Source organism: Dermacentor variabilis, chromosome 2, assembly GCF_050947875.1.
Source record: "Dermacentor variabilis isolate Ectoservices chromosome 2, ASM5094787v1, whole genome shotgun sequence".
NCBI lineage: Eukaryota > Metazoa > Arthropoda > Arachnida > Ixodida > Ixodidae > Dermacentor > Dermacentor variabilis.
In genome coordinates this window covers 259,585,279-259,606,962 of record NC_134569.1, presented here as the reverse complement: position 1 = coordinate 259,606,962, position 21,684 = coordinate 259,585,279, and the positions used below count along the sequence as shown (strand labels likewise).

General features: G+C 48.7%; 2 protein-coding genes across 3 annotated transcripts in view; one reads left to right on the top strand and one right to left on the bottom strand.

Annotated features, from left to right (window-relative positions):
- LOC142573272 (uncharacterized) overlaps positions 1–21,684 on the top strand; it is a 264,000-nt gene that overhangs the window by 112,369 nt on the left and 129,947 nt on the right. The window lies entirely within an intron of this gene.
- LOC142573380 (uncharacterized) lies at positions 2,811–8,305 on the bottom strand. Its single transcript, XM_075683017.1, has 3 exons — positions 7,845–8,305; positions 7,310–7,317; positions 2,811–3,031 (listed from the first exon to the last, which is right to left on the bottom strand). Exons 1-3 carry the CDS (start codon positions 8,303–8,305, stop codon positions 2,811–2,813), a joined length of 690 nt encoding a protein of 229 aa, XP_075539132.1.

Sequence of the window (21,684 nt, the reverse complement as noted above, 5' to 3'; positions counted from 1 at the left end):
TCTCTTTCCCAGCTACATACCCCACTTTCAGAATGATGCGTTTATAGTCAATCCCTATGCTGCTATACCCTTTCTCATCAATGACCATTTCTCTCAACTGATGAATTTCTTATGTCAGTAGACAGTAATCAATGGTTGATTGCCGGTTTCCCCCTTCCCACGTGATCTGCTCTTCGCATTTAGGCCCTGTATTCACAATAACGAGGTTATGTTGCTCACAAAGGTCTAGCATTGACTTCCCGCTGTTGTCAGTATAGCCATCTAATTCCTGTATGTGGGCATTCATGTCACCTAATAGGATAATTTCAGCACCATTCCTGAAACCCTTAATATCAGCAATTCTGCATTCCGCGAACCCTTTATTCTTCTCTGTTCAGTTATTTCTGGTCCACAAATACGTAACGCCCAGCCCAGTTTTTCTTCTCACTCGTTGTACCTGATAACCAAAGATGCTCTTGACATTTTGAATTTCCTCTTTTCCAGTTGGCTACCTGATGGATGAGCATTCCGACTCCCCCTCCCTTTCTTTCCAACTTAGTTCTGTTGCACCCTTCTCAAACATAATTCTCAATCACTGGCGGCTCTTCTGAGCCTCTAATGTGCGTTTCTGTCACAGCACCTACTCCTATTTGTTCTCTATTTAACTGCTCCTCAATCTCTGCCCTCTTTTCCTTTCTTCTGCCGCCCTGCATGTTTATGTAGCCTATTGCATGGCGAGCTCTCTTTCTTGCTTTCCTCCTTTCTCTGTAATCGACGGCTATGCTCTTCTGAGGTTCCCCTAGGGGAACTTATTCATTACTACCTGCTCTGGCCTCCTGAGCGCCCGTTGGCCCCCTAAAAAAGCAACAGCGTGACCACCAAGCCGCCAGCCCACTTCTCGTGCCAGCCTGTAATTGAAGTGGATCCCGTCTCATTGAAAACCTACAGACCTTCGCACTTCCCTGTTTACTTCGACAACCTCGAAGCCTTTCTCTCGGCTCATTTTCCATATCGCCTCATTAGCAGCCACTACGGCTCTTTGTACGTAACTGTCACGTACAGGCACCTCCGGCACCGTGCACACCGCGATATGCACCTGAGGGGATAGCTCGCGCAAGTCGTCCACCCCCTTCGCTAAGCTCTGGGCTAGTCCTCTCCCTTTCCTGTTTAGGACGTCAGTTGGCCCACCTGCTACTACGACAAGGTTGCGCACGTTGGCATTTTTCGCGAGCTTTTGTTCGCTCCATGACAGACCCCAGTGTCCGCCCTGAAATGTCCCTAACACCACTCCTTTATCGCCTTTCACCCTATCCACAATTGCTTCTGAGCATGGAGTCAAGTTCGAGTCGCCAGCGATAATCACCCTTTCACTCGCCCCTACCTGTCCCTGTTTCCCTTTGTCCTTTTCTGCGTGATTCGCACTCGACAAAGGACATTGTCCCCTGTGGCCCTGCTCCTTCCGCGTGGCAGCTTCAAGGTAGGTGCCGCGCTTTCCAGCTAACCCTTCACCAAGTTACACGCATTCCACGTACTTTGCTAGCCCTCCCTCCCCTGTCACATCGGGAGAGTGCGTTCTATTGTCACGCACATTCTCGTTCACAATGGCGGCCCTGTTCAGCTTTTCCTCGGCTGCTTCAAGTATTTTTTGAACTATCCTCCGTCCATCACTCCCTGTTTAGCTCATTTTCAGCTGTTCCACCTGTTCGACAAGCTTTTCCTGGAACGCTTCCACTTTCTGCAGCCTAGTATCGACATCACAGTGTGTTCCGGTTGACTCGATTCCCTCTCCATTCTCATCCGTGCCATCATCTGCCTTGAGGGACCTCCGCACACTGCCTGCTTTCCCGGCTTTCTTGCCATGTATTTCACGGCATTTTCTGATGCACATACTATAATATAATAATGGAGAGCACGTGCCTTTTAGCAAAAACTGATACACACAGGATCCAAATCCTCAAAATGTCGCAAAGCAACTCTCACCACTGTTTTAAAAGCAATAAATGCTGCGGAGACCCAAGATATTACATGCTCTCGCACGCGCTCAACCAGGCGCCCACGCTTTCACTTTCCTACCAAAACGCGCACTGTAAAACCACTAATAGTTATTAGTCTCAGTTACCAGTAGTCTATTACTAATCAACTCAACTATTAGTAGTCTCGACTATTACTAATAGCTATTAGTCTCTATAATAACTCAACGTCCCACCTTGCTGCATGTATTGAAGCACGTGGCGCGAAAGGGCGCTCTAATCATCCTGCAAGACCAAATTTACACCCTTGCAATTTTTTAACAATAACGCGCGAGTGTCGACCGCAAGGCGTGTCAATGGCTTTGTCGCGGCGAGGGCTGCAGGATTGCCAACTTTATGTGCGGCCGTGCAAGACGAATTCTAGTTCGAATGCATTCTGCAGCGCTGTTCGGCTTTAGGGCTTTAGGGGCTGTTCGGCTTTAGGGGCTACAGGGCCACTGACATGCCGCGCGGTCGACACTCGTGCGTTATTGTTAAAAAATTGCAAGGGTGTACGCGAAACACACTGTGATGTGCGCGGGTTCATGAAAGCAAGAAGCGATAAGAAGGCTGCGTAGTACTTCATTGGACGGCAGCTAGAATGATGTCTGGTTGCAGTCATGCAGGTGCTCGATTTTTGTAGGACCAATGCTGACGTCACTTGGCGCGTCACTTATCACGCCGATAACAAACTGCGGCGGCTCGTATCACTTCCTCCACCGCAATTCGGAGAGTCAGGATGGCTGGTATCGGTCAGGTGGCTTCCTAACTCGTTGAGGGTACCGCTTCGTAGGGCTGTTTCCACTGACCATGAGTGCAGACCTACTTCGGGGACAGTGGCTGATGGTTGTGGACCAACTGCAAGGGCTGGATAACACATTTCGGCCTCCTCCTCCGCCGCAAATGGGGACGTCGTTGTCGCAGCAGAGGCTCGTAGTAAGTGGTCCTTGTGTCGCCTCCACGTACAGGGACCGTTTGCTGTCTGCACTTTGACATTGTACGACACTGGCCCCGTCCGCTGCAAGATGGTTGCGTTGAGCCATCTTGGTCCACTCCTGAAATTGCTCGCCAAAACTTCATCATTCACTTGAAACACAGTATGGTCGCTACTTCGCCGCATCATTTGCTGGAACTGACTTGTGCAGACAGTATGCGATATAGCGGGCTTCAGTGCATCCAAACGAGTGAGCAATTGACGACCAAGAAAAAGATAAGACGGTGTCTCGAGTGCCGTCGCATGCGGCGTGTTCCGATACACCATCAAGAATTTGGACAATGTTTCTTCAAGGCTTTCTGCTGCAGGGCCTTTGCGTAGAGTGTTCTTTTAAGTCTCCACGGACCTTTCAGCCAATCCGTTGCTGCTCGGGTGATAAGCAGAAGTGAAAACTTGCCGGACAGCGTGCTCTTTCATAAACGCTTTGAGCTCGGACGATGTGAACTGCGCACTGTTATCGCTTACAATGGTCTCCGGTGCGCCGTATCGTGCGAACAATTCGCGTAAACTTGCTATGGTTGCTTGCGCGGACGCACTTGTCATGACATACACATCTGGACATTTTGAATGCACGTCTACAGCAACTAACAGCATACGATTACGGAATGGGCCCGCAAAGTCAATATGTATACGTGACCATGGTTGCGTAGGCCAGGACCACGGGTGCAATGGTGCCTTTAGCGGCATGTTCCGCTGCTGCAGGCATGGCCTGCAGTGTCTCACTTGATTCTCGGGATCTTATTCCACGGATGGCCCCCATACGTAGCTTTGGGCGAGTTCCTTGCTTCGCACGATACCTGGGTGTCCCTGGTGTATGTCGTATAGGACTGGCTGTTGCAGCTTTGGCGGCGCAACCACTCGCATTCCATGCATAAGGCACCCTTCGTTGATAGTCAGTTCACGTCTGTCAAAGTAGGGTTTCAAGTCTTTATCATCAATATGCGAAGGCCACCCTTTCCTGGTGAAGTCGAAGACAATGCTGAGAGCAGGATCACGAACTGTGTAACACGCGATCTCGTTGCTTGTCACAGGAAGGGATGCTAAGCGAAGCGTAAGAAAATGTCTCACTCGTGTTATCCTCTCCCTCACTTGTCTCTAATGGCAGACACAAAAAACAGTCCGCGTCCGCGTTGTCGGTTGACTTTCGATAGACAAGGTCGTACTTATGAAGAGCTACAGCCCACCTTTGTAGTCTGGCGACCGCTACGGACGGGAGGCCACTCTTGGGCCCAAGAATTGTTTGTAGTGGCTTATGGTCTGAGATGAGCGTAAGTTGTCGACCATAAATATAAAAATGAAACTTCTTCATGCCAAAGATTAAGGCAAGCGCCCCCTTTTCTATCTGGCTATAGTTTTCTTCGGCCTTTGATAGCGTCCTAGAAGCGTAAGCAATTGGTCGTACCGTGCTGTCTTTTATAACGTGCGATAACACGGCGCCGAGACCGTACGCAGACGCATCGCACGACAGCTGCAGTGGTAGCGCCGGATCGTAGCGCGCAAGAACATCGGCGGATGGCAGCACTGTTTTTATGGCTTGAAATGCGTCCTCGGATTTTCGGTCCCAGGACCAGGAGCCGTCCTTCTGTAACAATCTGTAGAAGGGCTTAGCAAGCGTCGCCAATTGCGGCGTAAACTTGCCATAGTAGTTGACATGAAAACTGTTTACAGCGCAAACACATGCAACCACAAAGTATAAGGGACAGGACACAACCGCTGACTGTCAACTAACTTTTATTAACAGAGGACGGGTGCCTTATATAAGGGGAAAAGAAGAAGTGAAGGGGGAAGGGAGTGATACAATCGGGGAAAATGACGATGCGCATCGGTGAACGAAGTTGCCATAGTAGTTAAAGGGAAGCTGAAGATTCTGTCGAATTCAATAAGACGCTCATATACGGATGCGGAAACCTTATAAACCATGTAGGTAAAATTTGGGTTTTTTTGTTCAATTAGGAGCGACGTAATCGTCGGTTAAAATTCCGCTGTAGCTCCGGCCCCCGTCGAATGCCGCGCGCTGCTGCTGACGCTGACGATGCGAGCGGAGACCGGAAACCGCGGTGTTGTGACGTCAACTCTAGTGTTTTGTTCCTTCGCAGTCTGCGCGACCGTGCCTGACCGTGCTTGATTCTGCGTGCGTGCCATCGTAATCTGCTTCGATCGACCCTGCATTCCTTTGTTGGTGCGCCTGCGTTTATGTAGAGTGGTCTCCCGTAGCCGACGGAATTCGCAGCCTTTACGACTTCGGTTACGAGTAGTGTGCGGATGGCGCACAGATGAAGGTCACTACACGTACTGCATGAACCGGGAAGCTTTTCACACGTTTATACCGTCTTTGTAGATTGCCGACAGCTTTGGACAGCGCACAAATGCCGACGATCGCATCCCCGCTTACCTTCCACGAGGAGGCATGCAGGAACACAACACTGCAGTTGTTTGACCGGAAACGAGCTCACTAGATCGGCGAAAGATCGGCGAGATCACTAGATCGCTTTGCAAAAAACATACTCACCAAAGAGCATTTCCAACACGAGGAGATCCCAAGACTTCGCTTTCGTTCGCGTCGAAAGCACTGCTCGCACCAGCATCGTTTGCGTCTTCGAGAGGCCGGCTCTTCGCAATCGGCTCGTACATGTAGTGAGTAACGCCGAACTCCTCAGAAAAATTACCGACGATTACGTTACTTCCTAATGCGAAATTTGAGCGCAGCAAATAAGCTGTTTCACCTTTTCGATAGATTGAGGCAAAAAAATCGAGCAACACATGTATGCGCTATCACAGAATTTTTTTGTTATTTTTCACACGTATTCCTTTAACAAAGACTCCACTAGGTAAGCTTCTGCTTCGGCGGCACGCACCTCTGGATTCTGACGGCGACGGCGCTGGGCCTCTGCTCTGGCAGCTCGTTTAGCAGCAGCAGCAGCAGCAGCAGCAGCAGACGGAGGACTTCCATCGGTCGTCTCGCTCATGGCTCAGAAAGAACTGGCAGATAATTTCGCAGTGGCGAACGGCAGCGGCAATTTCGGCTCGGGCGGTGCACATATACAGATCCGCCGCCACCGATCTGGCTCTCTGATTGCCACCGCACAGGGCGAACGGCAGCGGCAATTTCGGCTCGGGCGGTGCACATATACAGATCCGCCGCCACCGATCTGGCTCTCTGATTGCCACCGCACAGGGGTTGCATTGGAGGAGGAGCGAAGAAAGGAATTAAGTTCGAGCCGGCGCTTTGACAACCGGAGACTCGCAGGAAGAGGGGTGAGGGGGGCGGCGTGTACACCCAGCGGCAAACGATGGGGGCAGAAGCGCGCGCAGCAAGCGGACAACACGATAAAGGGAAGAGGGAAGAGATAGCAGCGACTGACTGATGCCGCTGACGCCGATAGTGAGTCAACCCCAGCTGCGGAGTTGGTTTCAGCGACAACGCCGCCGATGCCGACACAAACAATATGATACCCTCGCTTCCGCAGCGCTAAGAACCAGGTCTAGCCGTGGGAAGGTGGTCACGTATTCGTCGACGTGCCGGGGCCTACGTGAAATAACCGGCGCGTCGGCAACTGAAGAGCTCCCTATCCGCCACACAAGAACAGGGGGGGGGGGGACCCTTTCCTCCTCTTTCTGCATGGCGGCGACGGTGTTCTATGCAGTCACGTTATCTTGACTCTCTAGCGGCGTCAGCGGCATCCAGCGGTATCAGTCGGTCGCTGCTAGCGCTGGGGGGATGAAAGGGGGGCGGAGCTGGTTACGAGGCCGACGACAACGCCGACGACGACGCGAAACCCAGGAACGGACGCCAAAGAGCTGCGCTCTAAAACGCAGTCTCTCTAAATTTTCCATTACCTCTGAATTTTCCATCACAGCACCAAACTACCTGGCACCGCGCTTCATGTGTAGCGGCAGCGGTCGGGCACTAGAGTTGACGTCACGAGGCGCCCGATCAATCACAGGCGGAAACGAGACGCGCGAGCTGGGCGTGTCCGCTGCTGCACTTTTCGTCGAAAGAAAATATATTTGCGCGTTCTTTCGCTCAATTTTGTTACGATATTCGAATTCGGAGGGCTGAAAACCATTATTTACACATGTTCACTCATTTCTTCTGGAAAACCCTTCAGCTTCCTTTAATGAGCCCAAGTCGCGAACGCAGTTGTACTACTTTAGTGGGTGCTGGGGCTTTCAGGACAGCTTGAACTTTTTCGTTTGTTGGTTTGACGCCCGTCCTACTGTGAACATGCCCAAGATACTGAAGGCTTTCCTTACAGAACTCGCATTTTGCACTCTCAACTCGGACGCCTTCTCACGCCAGTGTTCGAAGCACTGCTTCAAGATTCACGAGGTGCTCTTCTGCAGTAGCTCCTGTCACAAGAATGTCATCTATATAACAGATAACTCCTGGCAGTCCTTTGAAGATATCATCCATAATGCGCTGGAACAATCCTGGTGCTGAGGCGACTCCGAGGGACAATCTGTTAACAGCGAACAGCCCCTTATGCGTATTCAACCCGAGCAGCTTTTTAGAGTCTTCCAACATTTCCACCTGTTGGTATGCCCTATTTTGATCCAGCTTCGAAAAGTACCGCCCTCCCGCAAGCGCAGCTAGTATCTCATCCAGCCTAGGTAGAAGGTACTGCTATGTGTCCAGAACAGAGTTCAATGTTGTCTTATAATCTCCGCACACACGTATTGCACCGTCCTTTTTAACAACTGGTACAATCGGTGTGGCAAACTCGCTAGTGGAACCTTGCGTAATGACGCCCATTTCCTGAAGCTTTTGTAGCTTTTCCTCGACTGCTAAACGTAATGCGTTGGGCACGTTTCGAGCTTTGAGGAACTTTGGACGGTTTTCTTTTAGAAACAAGGTAGCTTGCTCAGCTTCTAGCTTGCCAAGGGTGTCGTCAAAAATGGTGCTGTATTTGTCGAGGAGTGCTCTCAGTCGCGTGCCGTGGTCCTTTTGGCGTGCGTCTGGGTGCGAATCGTCGCACAGCTTGTGTAAACCGCATATTTCGTCCCAATCCAAGCGAAAAGTTTCGAGCCACTCGCGTCCTAGTAGAGCTGGTCCACCGTAGTCTACAACGTATAACGGAAGGTCACCGACTTGGTGCTCGTATCGTACGGCCGCGCTGAAGACGCCGCAGGGTTGGACAACTTCTCCTGTGTATGTTTCCAGTCGCAGTGCTGTTGGTTCTAGCTGCGAAGGCGGTCTAAGCTTCTTGAACTGTTGCCGTGATATCAGAGACACCGTAGCACCTGTGTCTAACCCCATGCGCAAGGATACACCCTGAATTTCGACTTCCATGGTGATGGGACGCCGGCTTCTTCGAGACAGCATCTGGACGTTGCCCATGTCGTCGCTTTGAAGAGTGCGTGCCCACATTCCGGAACTTGTCGGCTTCTGTTTTGGACCACGACCGGCACGCTGAATGTGGCCCGTTTTGCCGCAGTTCGTGCACTTATCGGCGATATGCGGACAAGCGCGAGAAAAATGCTTGTCGGAGCCACAGCGATAACACTCGAAAAATCGCTTCCTTTTCGGTGCCCATATTGTGCGCAATTCATCGGCCGCTTTTCTCGCATGCGCTTCCTCAACGTTTTTCTTGGCTTCTTCCAGAGCCAGTGCGCGCTAAACGGCCTTTTGGAAAGTCAGCGTTTTATAAACTGCAAATAAGTACCGCTGTATGTCGGTACGGAATAAACCGCACACAAATCTGTCTCGGAGCGATTCGGCCAAAATGGTGCCGAATTCACAGGTGTGGGCGAGTTTTCTGAGCTCGGCTACATACTGGGCGATACCTTCATGTTTCAGCTCACATCTGTGAAATTTTGCTCACTTTCCGATCACAGACACTCTCGGAGTGAAGTGATTGCGAAGCAGTTCTGTTAGTTCGTTGAACGTCTTTTGCGACGGATCATCTGGTGCGGCCAGGGACTTCAAGGGGCTGAACGACTTCGGCACGATAATGCTTAGCAAAGCATGCACCTTGAGGTCTTCGGGAACTTTGTTCACCGCAATAATGGAAATCAGGCGTTCTTCGTAAGATAGCCAGTCACAGTTTCGTCGAAGGCTTCTACTTCACCAGTCTGACTGGAGGCTGCCATCTCGGAAGTGTTGTCGCCTTGTGTCGCAGGTGCGGATACGTCCAGCAGTCCTCAGAGTGTTGCGTCGGTGCTTGGTTGCTCAGCTTCAGCGCTTCTTTCCTGTGTACTGCCTTGCTTCCGCCATCCTCGTCGCCAGTTGTGATGTTCGCGGGTTCAAGAAAGCAAGAAGCGATAAGAAGGCTTCGTAGTACTTTATTGGGCGGCAGCTAGAATGTTGTCTGGCTGCACTCATGCAGGTGGTCGCTTTTTGTAGAGCCCCTGCTGACGTCACTTATCACGCCGGTAACAAAACTACGGCGGCTCGTATCACACACCCGCACACACGAGATACAAACAATGGAAAACAAGAAAACCACCCAATTACTATGTAAAGGCAAAAAAAAACGGCAAATCAAAAACAGAAGCGAGCTCAAAGCACGAACTAAAACTTATGATTTCGTCGCCGCCGCAGAGCCCCCAATAGCCTTTCATGCGGCAGAATATCTCAAGCAAAATGTATGGTGGCGCGCGACATCTGCCGCGCGCGCCACCTAAGAAGTTCCTGTAGCAGACAGCGCCCACGCCTTAGAACTTAGAACAGAGGTTAAACAGCGCGATAAAGAGGAGGACACAAGGAAACAAATACAACAGACAAGCGCTGACTGCCAACTGGAAGTTTATTTAAAATTCACCGGACATGGGGGGGGGGGGGGTGTACACCTTTTTTCGCATAGGCATGCGCACACCAGTCGCAAAAACATCTGCAAATCAGCACAATTATATTCTTCCTTCCAAAAATGTTGTTTCTATTCCCGACAAGGCAAGAGATGGAGGGCTAACACATTTATCTCCTTCCTTTCTAATGTAAAAAGCCTCTACTATTTCCCTTTCCCTCTTACGTTTTCCTTTCCCTATGAATTTCGTCTTTTCAAATATGGGGGTGCAGCGACACTTGTTACAGTGTCCGGCTAAATGACCCCCATACCATTCTTTATGTTACTGCTGTGCTGACGACCTCTTTCATTGAAGCACTGTACCGTTTGACCTATATAAGATTTTCCACAGCTGAGCGGTATCTGATAGATAACGTTGCGCCTGCACTCAGTGAAACGAGTTTTATGATTTGTGGTGCGCAGGTGCCTTTCGCGCTTATTCATGTGATTACATATCGAGGACAGCTTACAGGGGGCACTGAAAGCCAAATTAATATTATGTCTATTGGAAACTTTCTTTAGATTGTGTGACAACTTGTGTAAGTATGGCACCACGTGCGCTTGTCTATTGTCTTTCTTTTCTTTTTGGGAAGTTACGGAACTTCTTTTCTCTTTGTGCAAAATGTCTTCGCATACTGAAGTGATCACAGCACTGGGGAAGCCTGCGCTCTGTAATCGCGCAATCTGCTTTACAAAACTTTGATCGCACTCATGCTCACACGACTTACTAAGTAAGGCACGTTGTTGCTATGCCTCTCTTAATCAATTTAGAGTGTGCGCTGTCGTAGCGCAACAAGGTTTTCTTAGGTCTGGAATGATATTCCCAGCATAGATGCTCGTCCAAAGAAAAACAGAGCTTAATATCTAGAAACTCAATACGGTTGTTAGTTGGCAATTCATACGTGAACTTAAGTCCTCCCGATGAGTTCATGAACAAGTACAAAATTTCTTCGACCACGTCATGAAAATGCATGCAGGTATCTTTCTTCATTACAATTAATTAGTCGTCAACATATCTAAACATTCGCGTTACAGGCATGTCCATCAACTTAGCAGAAATTACATTGTCAACCGAGGATAAAAAAATGTAACCTAAAATGGGGGCTATGGCTGATCCTATACAGATGCCAGTGCGTTGGATGTAGAATTGGCCAGCATAATACCCACGCTAAACCGCAGCGCCGCGGCATTCGTGAGGTCAAAAAATATCTGCACACGCGCGGAAATAAAACCTGCTGGTGCCTGACTGTGGTGAAAAATTAAAGAAGGGCCCGAACAGCTACATCTAGTCCTTTAATTTCAAATGAGCGCTGAAAGAAAAACGCTCAAGAGAGCGTAATGAGGGCTTTATCGCCTCGATTCCGCATGTTATATTTCGTTCGTTTGCGCTCAATCACCACGCGAGCCTTGGTGATTGCTTGTGCTTAATCTCGTTTGCTCTGTGAATTCTTCTGTTTGTAAGTGTGCTGCGTACACACAGCGGTTACTTTGAATGATGAATTCGTGTAAAAAAGAATGGCTGACAGTCGCATGGAGCAACAAACTTTCGACATAACGTCGCTGAAACGTGCGACCCTCACGAAAACTAAACCACATCCTGTTTGTTTGTGTGGAAACGAGTGCGCCAACAGTCTTCGTGCCACTGAGTGTGTCTGTCGTGTAGCGATTACACGACGACTGTTGCGTTTTCGGGTTCACTGCTACGAGCCAGTGCAACTGTTGTGACATTCTGAAGCGGTGGTATGGATCGTGTTAGCGAGTCTCCGCGATCGTGTTCGGGCTGCCAACGCGATCTTATCTCGCGACACACCAACATCGAGCGTAGTGTGTGCGCGTGTGTGAATGCAGTTGATTGTTCTCGTGAACCGTGCGACGTCGCCACGTAAACTTGAATCATGACGCGAATTGTCGTGTTTATGCCTTTTCGCCTCCGTGCACCGCTAGAATTAGAGGACCCTTAAACGAAACGCCCGCGGATGGCATGACTATTACTGCACTGTGTTTTCCTGGCAATCCGTGTATCGCTTGTGACGTTTTTTTTTTATCTTAATTTGCAGTTGTGTGTTTTTCACTAGTAAAATGGAGTCGCCGATTACTGAAACATCTTCGAGTGTAAGGGAAACTTGGAAGAAGGAACGAGCTCGCAGCTGTATGTAATGAACTTTGATATATGGTGTTATACTTTGTTATTTCATGGCCAGTAGCAGTGGCTATACAGTATTTGTTTTTAAAAGCAGAACAATGCAGGTACATAGGAATATATTTATTTATATATGTAATGCACAAAATACAGTTAGGATATGCAGAGTTGTAAATGACTTTTTGGACATATTGTAAAGCGCAGTAAACAACGAGTGCACAAACACAGGAAAGTGCAAAAGTAGAATCGGCTGCTGAAATTTGTGATTTATTATCGCGCGTAACGCAATGCGGATATTCGTCACCGAGTTAATGCGTTTCTGCCCCACTATTTACTTGCATGTTAGGTAATACTGCACTTGCTAAGTAATCATTTATGTCCACAAAGTTCGGTCATCAACATTCATGTGCGCGAATGAAATACTATCGCAGCTCTGCACACACACGTGTATACTTTCTTTCGCACCTTAGTAACGCTCTACGTTACTTTCCTCGTATAGTCGAGCAGTTACCGACGGTTCAGTCTTTCCGTCCAATTCTATGCGACCACATTTATCTTCTGGTTAGGTTTTGTTAGCCGCGCGGGATGCAAGATAACTTCTTGCCGTCCTCCATCTAATCTCGGCACCTACCCGCACAGCAACGAGGCATTTCGGTCCTTCGCATCCTGGGTCATACTGAGCTATTCAGGAGGCTCCCCATAACGAAATAAAATAAATAATCTCCACAAACTTGGACCATCAACATTGATGCGCGCGAGTGAAATGCTATCACAGCTCGACACACGCACGTGTATACTTTCTAACGCACCTTTGTATCGTTCTATGTTACTTGCCTCGCATAGCCGTGCAGTTACTGACGGTTCAAAGTCCTTCCCTCCAATTCTGTGCAGCGATACTTGTCTTCTGGTTAGGTTCCGGTTCCCGCGCGTGATGAAAAACAACTTCTTACCATCCTTCGTCCGGTTTCGGCACCCAACCGTACAGCAACATGGTATTTCGGCCGTCCCGGAACGAAATCATCGCAGCAATGAGCGTAGCGCAACAGGCGAAACGCGCGCACTTCTCCCGGCGCGCAGGAACTCTCACGGCGGCAAAGGGGCGGAGCCTATCGCTGGCGTCGTCAGCTGGATCAAAGCCTTTCTGTGCCGTAAGATTAGTGAGGGACGTTACGCGGAGGGAGACGCCCCGGTGTGTCCCCGCAGCCGCTCCGGCCACCTAAGCCGTGGTCCGCTTTCTTTGTTGGCTGACAGTACACTGGCGACTCCAAGTTTTCGATACAACTTGACCTCAACCGACGCGATAGTGCGCCACATACATAAAGGTGGCCACAACACAGGCTCCGACTCAGACCATGCCAGACGCTCGCACAAGGCATTCTACTCGCGCGCAATACAATTGCGCAGGTGCACGCAAAGCCTGTTTTAAGTCGTTCAAAAGATGAAATTTTCTAGTTACGAGTTATTTGTTTTTGATCTCCTCGGCGTTATCTTTGGCGCGTTCTGCCGCCGCAAGCAACACACTCCCGGGTTATCACTCTCGACACTCAGTCGTGGCATGTTTGACAAGCGTGAGTGCCGAAAGAAAGTATATGAGTTGCGACAAGGTAAACTGGTAGCGAAGACTCCATAGAAGCCCACGTGTCAAGAAAATGGCGGCTCGTTGCAACCATCGCCATGTAAATATAGTGGACACTCGTAACGGCAGGCAAAAAAAAAATAAAAAAGTGACGTCACAACCGGAAATGGCAGTGGCATGAAGATCTGATGCTGCTTGGCGCGATTGTCTGAATTTGTTTAGCATCCGGCATTTAGACCGCTACGCCAGCAGTTATTTTTCTATTTAGGCTGAGGCGAGCTTGCGACTCGCCTCGGCTGAAACGTGAGCGTATCCTTTAACTAGCGGAGTAGTGTATGTCTTAATGTGAACATAACTAGGCTGTTATTGAGGGCACTTGCTCCAGTAGCTTCTTTGGCAAAGTGAGCGAATAGGATGGAAATAACTGACACTACCACAGAGGTTTCACAAGCAATTTCACTTGTATTCGTCAAGAGTAATGCAACGAATATAATTGACCAAACGAAGCATTTTTAAATAGATGAGAAGCACTGTATAGCAACATATGCGGATCGTTTTCACAGAAGCATTCGTGATTCCTTGAGACACCACGTACTCATATGCAACAGTTATCAGACAAGACAAAATTGTCCCACGTGATCACTTAGAAAACATTCGACTTACCAATTCTGCTGCCCATCGGACACTGTGAGCCTGTGTTACGAAGAGTAAATTAACATAGCGCGACGTTTCTTTGCGGAGCGTTCCACGTTTATCGTCACGACGAGACAAGTGCGTGGGATGCCGCAGCGTGAACTTGCACGATAACAAAAATCTGCACTCACACCTTTCGCCAATGAATGTGGTGCGCTAGGTCACGCAAAATCTGAAGTGAAGCGCATGCCACACTTTAAACAAACATGCCAGGAAAAAAAAACCAACGCGTTCAAGTGAGCAACGCCATTCCACACGACGCTTGTTTGCGCCGTCTTGCCAAGTCTTCCGCCACAATCACTGGTTGGTAGGGGTCACCGAGAAGGAATTAATAAATTGTGGAATAGGAGAATATAGCAGTTGTTGTTTTAGCGCAGGAAAAATACTTGAAATGGAATATTTACTCGTATGACAGTATTCTTAGTACAAATGTTCGATCATTCTTTTTACATAGGTTTTCTAGTTTCAGTGTTTGTCGCACCCTCACCTAGTCACGCTTCAATTGTGCACCTCCAACTGATATTTTTGGCGATAGGTTTTGGGCACGCTTTCCGTCCCAATTAACCTTCGCGACCTATTTAGATGAACCTTGGCTGCGGGGCCATAAAAAGAAAGAGGCGTGGCTTGAGCCTAGTTATACGAGCGAAGTTACGCATAATTAGACACAGTTCTTCGGTGCTTCTTCCCGGCGAGCTGTATGCGGCGAAGAGCTGACGCACCGGCGCGTGCTTCGTCCACGACGAGACTGAGCGCAACCACAGAGTCACCTAGAGGGGAATCTGGCTCCACTGTCTATGGGAGTTTCGCACTGTGCCGTCATGGGAATGACGGTATATGTGTCCGCGAGGCTTGCGTTGGCTGGTGTGGTAAGAAGCTTTGTCTAAAATGTGGATACAGCTGCAGAAATAACGCGTTCATAAAGTGAAACCTTCATACAATGTTTGCATTCACGCATACTACATCTTTACTCACCTACTATGCATAACCAATCGAAAAAATGGCTGTGGCTTAGCTAAGGTTAAGCCCAGGATGCGAAGCATACTAGCCTTTATTTTAGCTGTTGAACCACTGTTTAGCCTGGTGAACTGCTGTTACTTGGTGTGATGTGTGGTGCGCGACACGGTGCGGGGCTCGGGACGGTCGAGAGCAGACGACGCTGAGTGCACGCGCGCCGAGCTGGAAGGAGGAAAAACGACGACGCCGAAGAGCGCCCGGCACGTGAACGCGCGGCGCAGGAAAGACAAAAAAAAAGGAAAAAGCAACCAATTAGAAAAGACCACGGGGCGTCGGGCAGCCAATCAGTAAATGCCAAATCGGCCAGACCACGACAAAAAGCGTGGTGCGCTGGCAGAACGGGGGCGACACGCAAGAGGACACGCAGGGAGACGCCGGGGAGACGCCAGGATCGTCCCAGGAAACGACGGCAGGAGGAGGTCAACCACCGGAGCGGGCGTTGAAGACGGGCCGTCGGGTTCCGGACCCGAGCCCACCAGGACTTCACCCGCCCGGGGCCTCCTGCCAACCTGTTCCTGTGCGTCGCCCGTCTAACTGAGCGTGCCGTCGGCTCCTCAAGGCCGGTGAGCTTTTGCGCCAGTGGGCAGGACGGGAACAGTCGGGCTTCGGGCCCGAGTTCTACGCCAGCTGCCCGGCCAGAACGCCACCCCCGTCTGCCGTGCCGCCTGCTGCCCGAGGCCGGCGTTCGAGCTTCCGTGCCCGTGGGCGAGAGGGGAGCAGTCGGGCTACGGGCCCGAGCTCTCTGCCCGGCCAGAACGCCGCCGCCGTCCACTCCTGCCACCCAGCCGCCAGCGTTACCTCGCCTCACCAGAGCTGGCGCACTCCCGGTACCCGGTCGGTCAACCTACGCCGCAACCTTTGGTGAGACCGGCGCCATTCCTTCTGCCAGCTTGACGCCGCGTTGCCGCGTCGAGACTGCGACGCGTCCCCGCCCTCGTGGCAAGCCCGAACTCGCACCCTCGTTAACCTCGTGCAAGCCCTATAAGAGCGTTCCTTACCGCAATGTTTTTTTGAGTGTGTATTTCAAGCATGTTTTCTGTTTCTTTTTATTTGCTTTATGCTTCTTTTGTGTGTGATTAAAAGTCTTTGTGTGTGTGTCCAAACCAACGGCTTCGTCCTCAATTGGGTTCTCGGAGGCTCCGCCTAAGAGAACCGCTAAAACATTGAGAACACGAACCTTTGCCCATAAGTGGGTCATCACACTTGGCTATATTTGGTTCGGCTAGACGAAGAAACAACTCATGCGTTACTCTGCTTCGCCTTCAAGAGTGGAACGCGACAGCGTTCCCGTCGACCCGCCAAGGGGTGTAAGACAATGGGCTACGGCGCAGCGACTACGCGCCCCGCATTGGACGCGGTGAGCGTCGAGCAACGCAGCGTTCGGCGCGGCAACGAAATGTGCGCCTGAGCAAGCGACGCACGCCTGAGCCTTAGAAACAGCTCGTTTCTAAGGCAACACCGCATTCACTAGAGGCGCTTTTGTACCGCTTTGGAGCATCGTACTCGTGGCTCAGTGGTAGCGTCTCCGTCTCACACTCCGGAGACCCTGGTTCGATTACCACCAAGCCCATCTTGCAAGAGTTGAGCCAAAGCCACCTAGAAACAAGCGCAGCTGCTTATATACCGCCGCGACGCCGCGAGCGACGGCGCGAGTTGGAGCCCCGTTTCTGCTCTGTCGTGACGTCACGGTGTCACGTGGTCAGCCTTGAAGGCGACGCCGCGAGCGACGGCGCGAGTTGGAGCCCCGTTTCTCCTCTGTCGTGACGTCACGGTGGCACGTGGTATTGAAGGCGACACCGCCGCGCCTGAGGAGCTGGGTTGAGCTCTAGTAATATGCTTCGCATAAAAAAGCTAGATGAGACGACAAACAGTTTCAAAGCGAGCGCGAACCTTGTCGTCTGTCCTCCAACTTTAGGGGTCTGCTGATACTTTTTACGTATAATATAATTGTACATGCAATAACAAGTTCTCATAGTTAAATAAAACAGCTTTTTGTGTAATAATAAAGCTAAAACATTTTTACGTGCTGTTTTAGTAGAAAATCAATCATTGTGACAGACGGAGCGGTGCTTGGCAGGCGCGTCTTCAAGGTGTCCTGGCTCTCCGAGAACGATGCCAAACCGAAGTCACAATATAACGGCATTCCCATGCGTACCACAGCGCAGCAGCGCCAGAAATTGCACCTTGAGGAGTAAAGCTGTCGCTGTAATGGCGCGTTCACAGAAACATTCGGCGTCTGGAGCGGCTCGGAGGCGGCGAGATCCGCCGGGAGAAACCCTTTCCACGCCGATTAGTCCAGGGTAAAGGTACAGGGCCGATTTTAGCGGCAGCTGTCGCCGGATTCCCTCACTGCGGACCAACCGGAGCGCGAGTCAGAAATTCGGAAGATGGCGGCCAAGGTGCGGCGCGCTCGTCGTGTCGCAATCTCCCAAATGCGTCGCGACATGGGAAATGCTCATGGAATTGGTTCGTAACAACCCCGTCGACACGCACCATGTGGGGCACAAGGACAACCTGACCTGACGGTGCGACCTAGCTTCTCGCACTCTTGCAAAGCAGGACGAACCCACCAACGCCGCTGGCTTTGTCTGCTCGGCGAATGCTTCTTTCTGCGCGGCATGCATCGCCAGAAGGGCCAGCAGGCACTGCATCTTCTTGCTCAGCCTTTATTATCATCGTTGCAAGCAGTGATGAAGAGGCACAAAATAAAAACTCTACGCGAGCGGAGAGTGCCCGGTGGAGGGGCACGAGCGGCGGCGCATGCTTTGCAGTGAATGACGACGGGAAACGCCGGGGCGGGGCTGCGATCGATTGGGCCGCACCCAGGTAGCGCCGTTGCAAACTGCTGGCGATACTTCTCGGAAGGCTCATTCGTATACTACTTCGCGCGTTAGTATATGCACACAGACCGCTCAGGCGGTATTTACAATTGCATATGACATGTATTTATGCCTTCGGAATGGAGGCCTTTCTTACTTCTTTAATTTTATAGCCGTGCATTTTTGAGCCGTGCATTGTGGCCGCGGTGTCGGCTTTTATTCTACTATTTCAGATCACGGTTCTATTTGGAGAACAAATAATTTCTCGTGTGGGGTTTTACGCGTATAGTTTTTCATTAGTAGGTCTTGCGAAACGCTGACGGAAAAACATATCTAAACTTCCTGCTTGCCACTTCAAACACATAAAACATAACTGCCACATCCGGCACCCTGTACTCAGAGAAAGAAATTAACTGCAGTGCAACATTCTGCGTATCCAGGTTTTCTGGACACGAAGGTTTAGTTCGCGTGAGTGCCACCACGTGGCGTACACACCTTAAACTTTTAAAGCTTCCCGCAGCGAGACGATGATGACGTCAAGGAAACAAAAATAAAATAATTAAAAGCTTTTTTTTTAAATGCAAATGCTAGTAAACTTAAAGGTTCGGCTTTTTCCATACAAAATGACTATTCTAAGGAGACACTAAGAAAACGAAAATTGCTCTGGGAATCTTGCAAAACCGAAAGGAAGGCTGTAAAGAAGGCTTATCTCGTTCATGAAAAGCTCAAAATCGGCAACAGCATGTACGCTTGGAACGATTGAACTGAGCAACGGATTAGCCTTTCTCCTCTCTCTTCTAGTGACTCTGATTGACAGACCACCTTAGATAACCCAGCTCTTCGTGACCTTGTTATCTTAAACATAAATGCCCAAAGCATAGTGAACAAGGCAACTGCCCTTGAGATCGCTTTGTTTACTCACAGCCCTGAGATGGTTATTATAACCGAGACTTGGCTTCACTGTGATATCACTAATGGTTGCATCTTTCCTCCACCATACACTGTATTTAGGCATGATAGGGGGTAACGAGGAGGTGGCGTAGCCATTTTACTAAAACCGAATGTTTCCGCTATAGTTCTAAATTCACCAGAAAACCATGAAAGCCTTGCTCTGAAAATCACGTATCTTGGCTACACTTTTATCTTATGGGCACTGTATAGGCCCCCTAATTCAGATCTGGACTATCTGCATAAGCTGCAGGATTTTTTGTTCAACTACAGAAATAAATAAATTGATACTTGCAGAGGATTATCTGCCAACCATAAACTGGTCTAACGAAAACCTTGCATGATCTGAAAATGCTGACGCTATCTATGATATAATGTTGTCCCACAACATTCAGGAAATAGTCACCGAATCAACTAGAATACTTGGTTCTACTGAGTCAATCTTAGATTTAGTATTCATAAAACGCTCTTTTTGTTATTACACAGTATCTGTTCATGATGGTATATCTGATCACAAGTTAGTAGTAGTATCTTTACCTGTAGTCCGCGGACGTATAGAAAAAGCAAAGCATAAGAACGTAAAAGATTATTCAAAAGCACTGGATGAATCCATCCTTGATTACTTGGAATTGGCTTATGAAAGCTTTGAGGGAACCAGTGTCACACAGTTATGGAACACGTTCAAGAAACACTGTAAATATTATATCAATAGCTTCATACCCGATAAGAAGAAGCGCCTAAAGAAAGCAAATCCCTGGATAAATCGGCACATTATTTACCTAAAACGAAGGCTTAAACGGCTGAAAAAAGCTCAGAACGCCAGTTCTAGTCAGTTACCTATTTTAGCAGAAGAGCTTTCTTCTAACGTTAAATCAGCAAAAAAAGATTACTTTACAGAGTCTTGCACAATTTATACGAAATGATCCCCATAAATTTTGGGATCACCTTCGAACATCCCACAAGCAAATAAATCAAATCGCTGTCCATAACAACTTGATTACGTGTCCTCAATCAATTGCTACGCATTTCAATGCCTACTTTCATTCTGTATTTTCTGAAGAAAGTGCCAATGAACATGTGTTTGACCTTCCACCTGAAGAATCAATCACAGTATCCTACGAAGGCGTTGTTGAATCCCTACTCCGGTTAGATACCAAAAGTTCGCATGGTCTAGATGACATACCAAACGCCTTCTTACGCCGTTATGCTGAATCATTAGCTCATTTCTTAACAAAAATTTTCTGTTTATCCTTATCGTCTTTTTCATTGCCCCCCGACTGGCTAACAACCAGAGTTGTGCCTGTGCATAAAAAAGGGGACCGCGCGTGTTTAAGCAATTACCATGCGATTTCTTTGACGAGTGCCTGCTGCAAACTAATCGAACACACTATCGCTAACCACATACTTCAAATATTAAACTCTAAAGGATGCTTGTCTCCATTTCAACACGGCTTCAGGAAAGGTTTTTCAACTGTCACGCAGTTGGTTACTGCTATCCATAACATTAGTTCCGTATTAGACAAATCCGGTCAACTGGACATCATTTTTTTAGACTTCAGCAAAGCGTTTGATAAAGTTCCCCATAATAAGCTTCTTGAAAAACTGAAATTAATAGGCCTGCCCTTGACTTTAGTAAACTGGATTGCTTCCTACCTACAAAATCGAACACAGTTTGTGGATATTGGTGGTATCTCTTCCACGTTACTCCCAGTGACATCTGGCGTGCCCCAAGGAAGTGTACTAGGTCCACTGTTATTTTTGGTTTATATAAACGACATTGTGTGTTCCATTCATAGAAATGTTAAAATTGGTTTATCTGCCGATGACTGCATGCTGTACACCCCAATAAGTTCTGTGGCTAACCAAATATTACTGAATGATGCTTTCCGCGAAATTGTGGCCTGGTGTGACAGATCAGGAATGGTCTTCAATTCTGATAAGACTGTGCTTTTGCGCATGACAAGAAAGAAACGCCCTATCCCCTTTAGTTTCTCTGCTTACGGCACTGCTATCTCGGAAGTCGAAAAATACAAATATTTAGGCGTTTTAATAAATTCACAGCTTAACTGGAGCGACCATGTTGATTACATCTGTTCATCTGCGTTAAAAAAACTTGGATTTTTGAAACACAAGCTCAAAGGAGCACCCAGTCACGTTAAGCTATTAGCCTATAACTCTCTTATTCGGCCCAAACTTGAGTATGCGGCTATAGTGTGGGACCCGTACACCAAAAAAGATATAGCAAAAATAGAAAACGTGCAAAGACGGGCTGTGCGCTTCATTTACAATAAATTCAAGAGAACTGATTCCCCATCTGCTTTAATGGCCTCCTACGAAATGAAACCTCTTCATATAAGACGTAAAATTGCTCGATTAACGTTTGTTCATTCACTCATGCAGGGAAAGTTTGGAATTTCTTCTTCACCTTATGTTACACCTTCAACTACACGAAAAACCCGTCACCAACATACCCATGCCCTAACACCATATTTTGCGAAAACAAACTTGTTTAAGTACTCATACTTTGCGCGCACAATAAACGATTGGAATGCACTGCCTGAACAGATTGTCTCAAGTGATAGTTTTGAAAGAAATCTTACAAATGAATTTCGATGTGCTGATTGATGTGCAATGTATTTCCTTTCACTTGTTTCGCTCATTTGTGTCATGTATCAAACCTTTTGTCTGTGCAGTAACTTCATGGCGTTTGTAAATATGCCTTGTTATCCG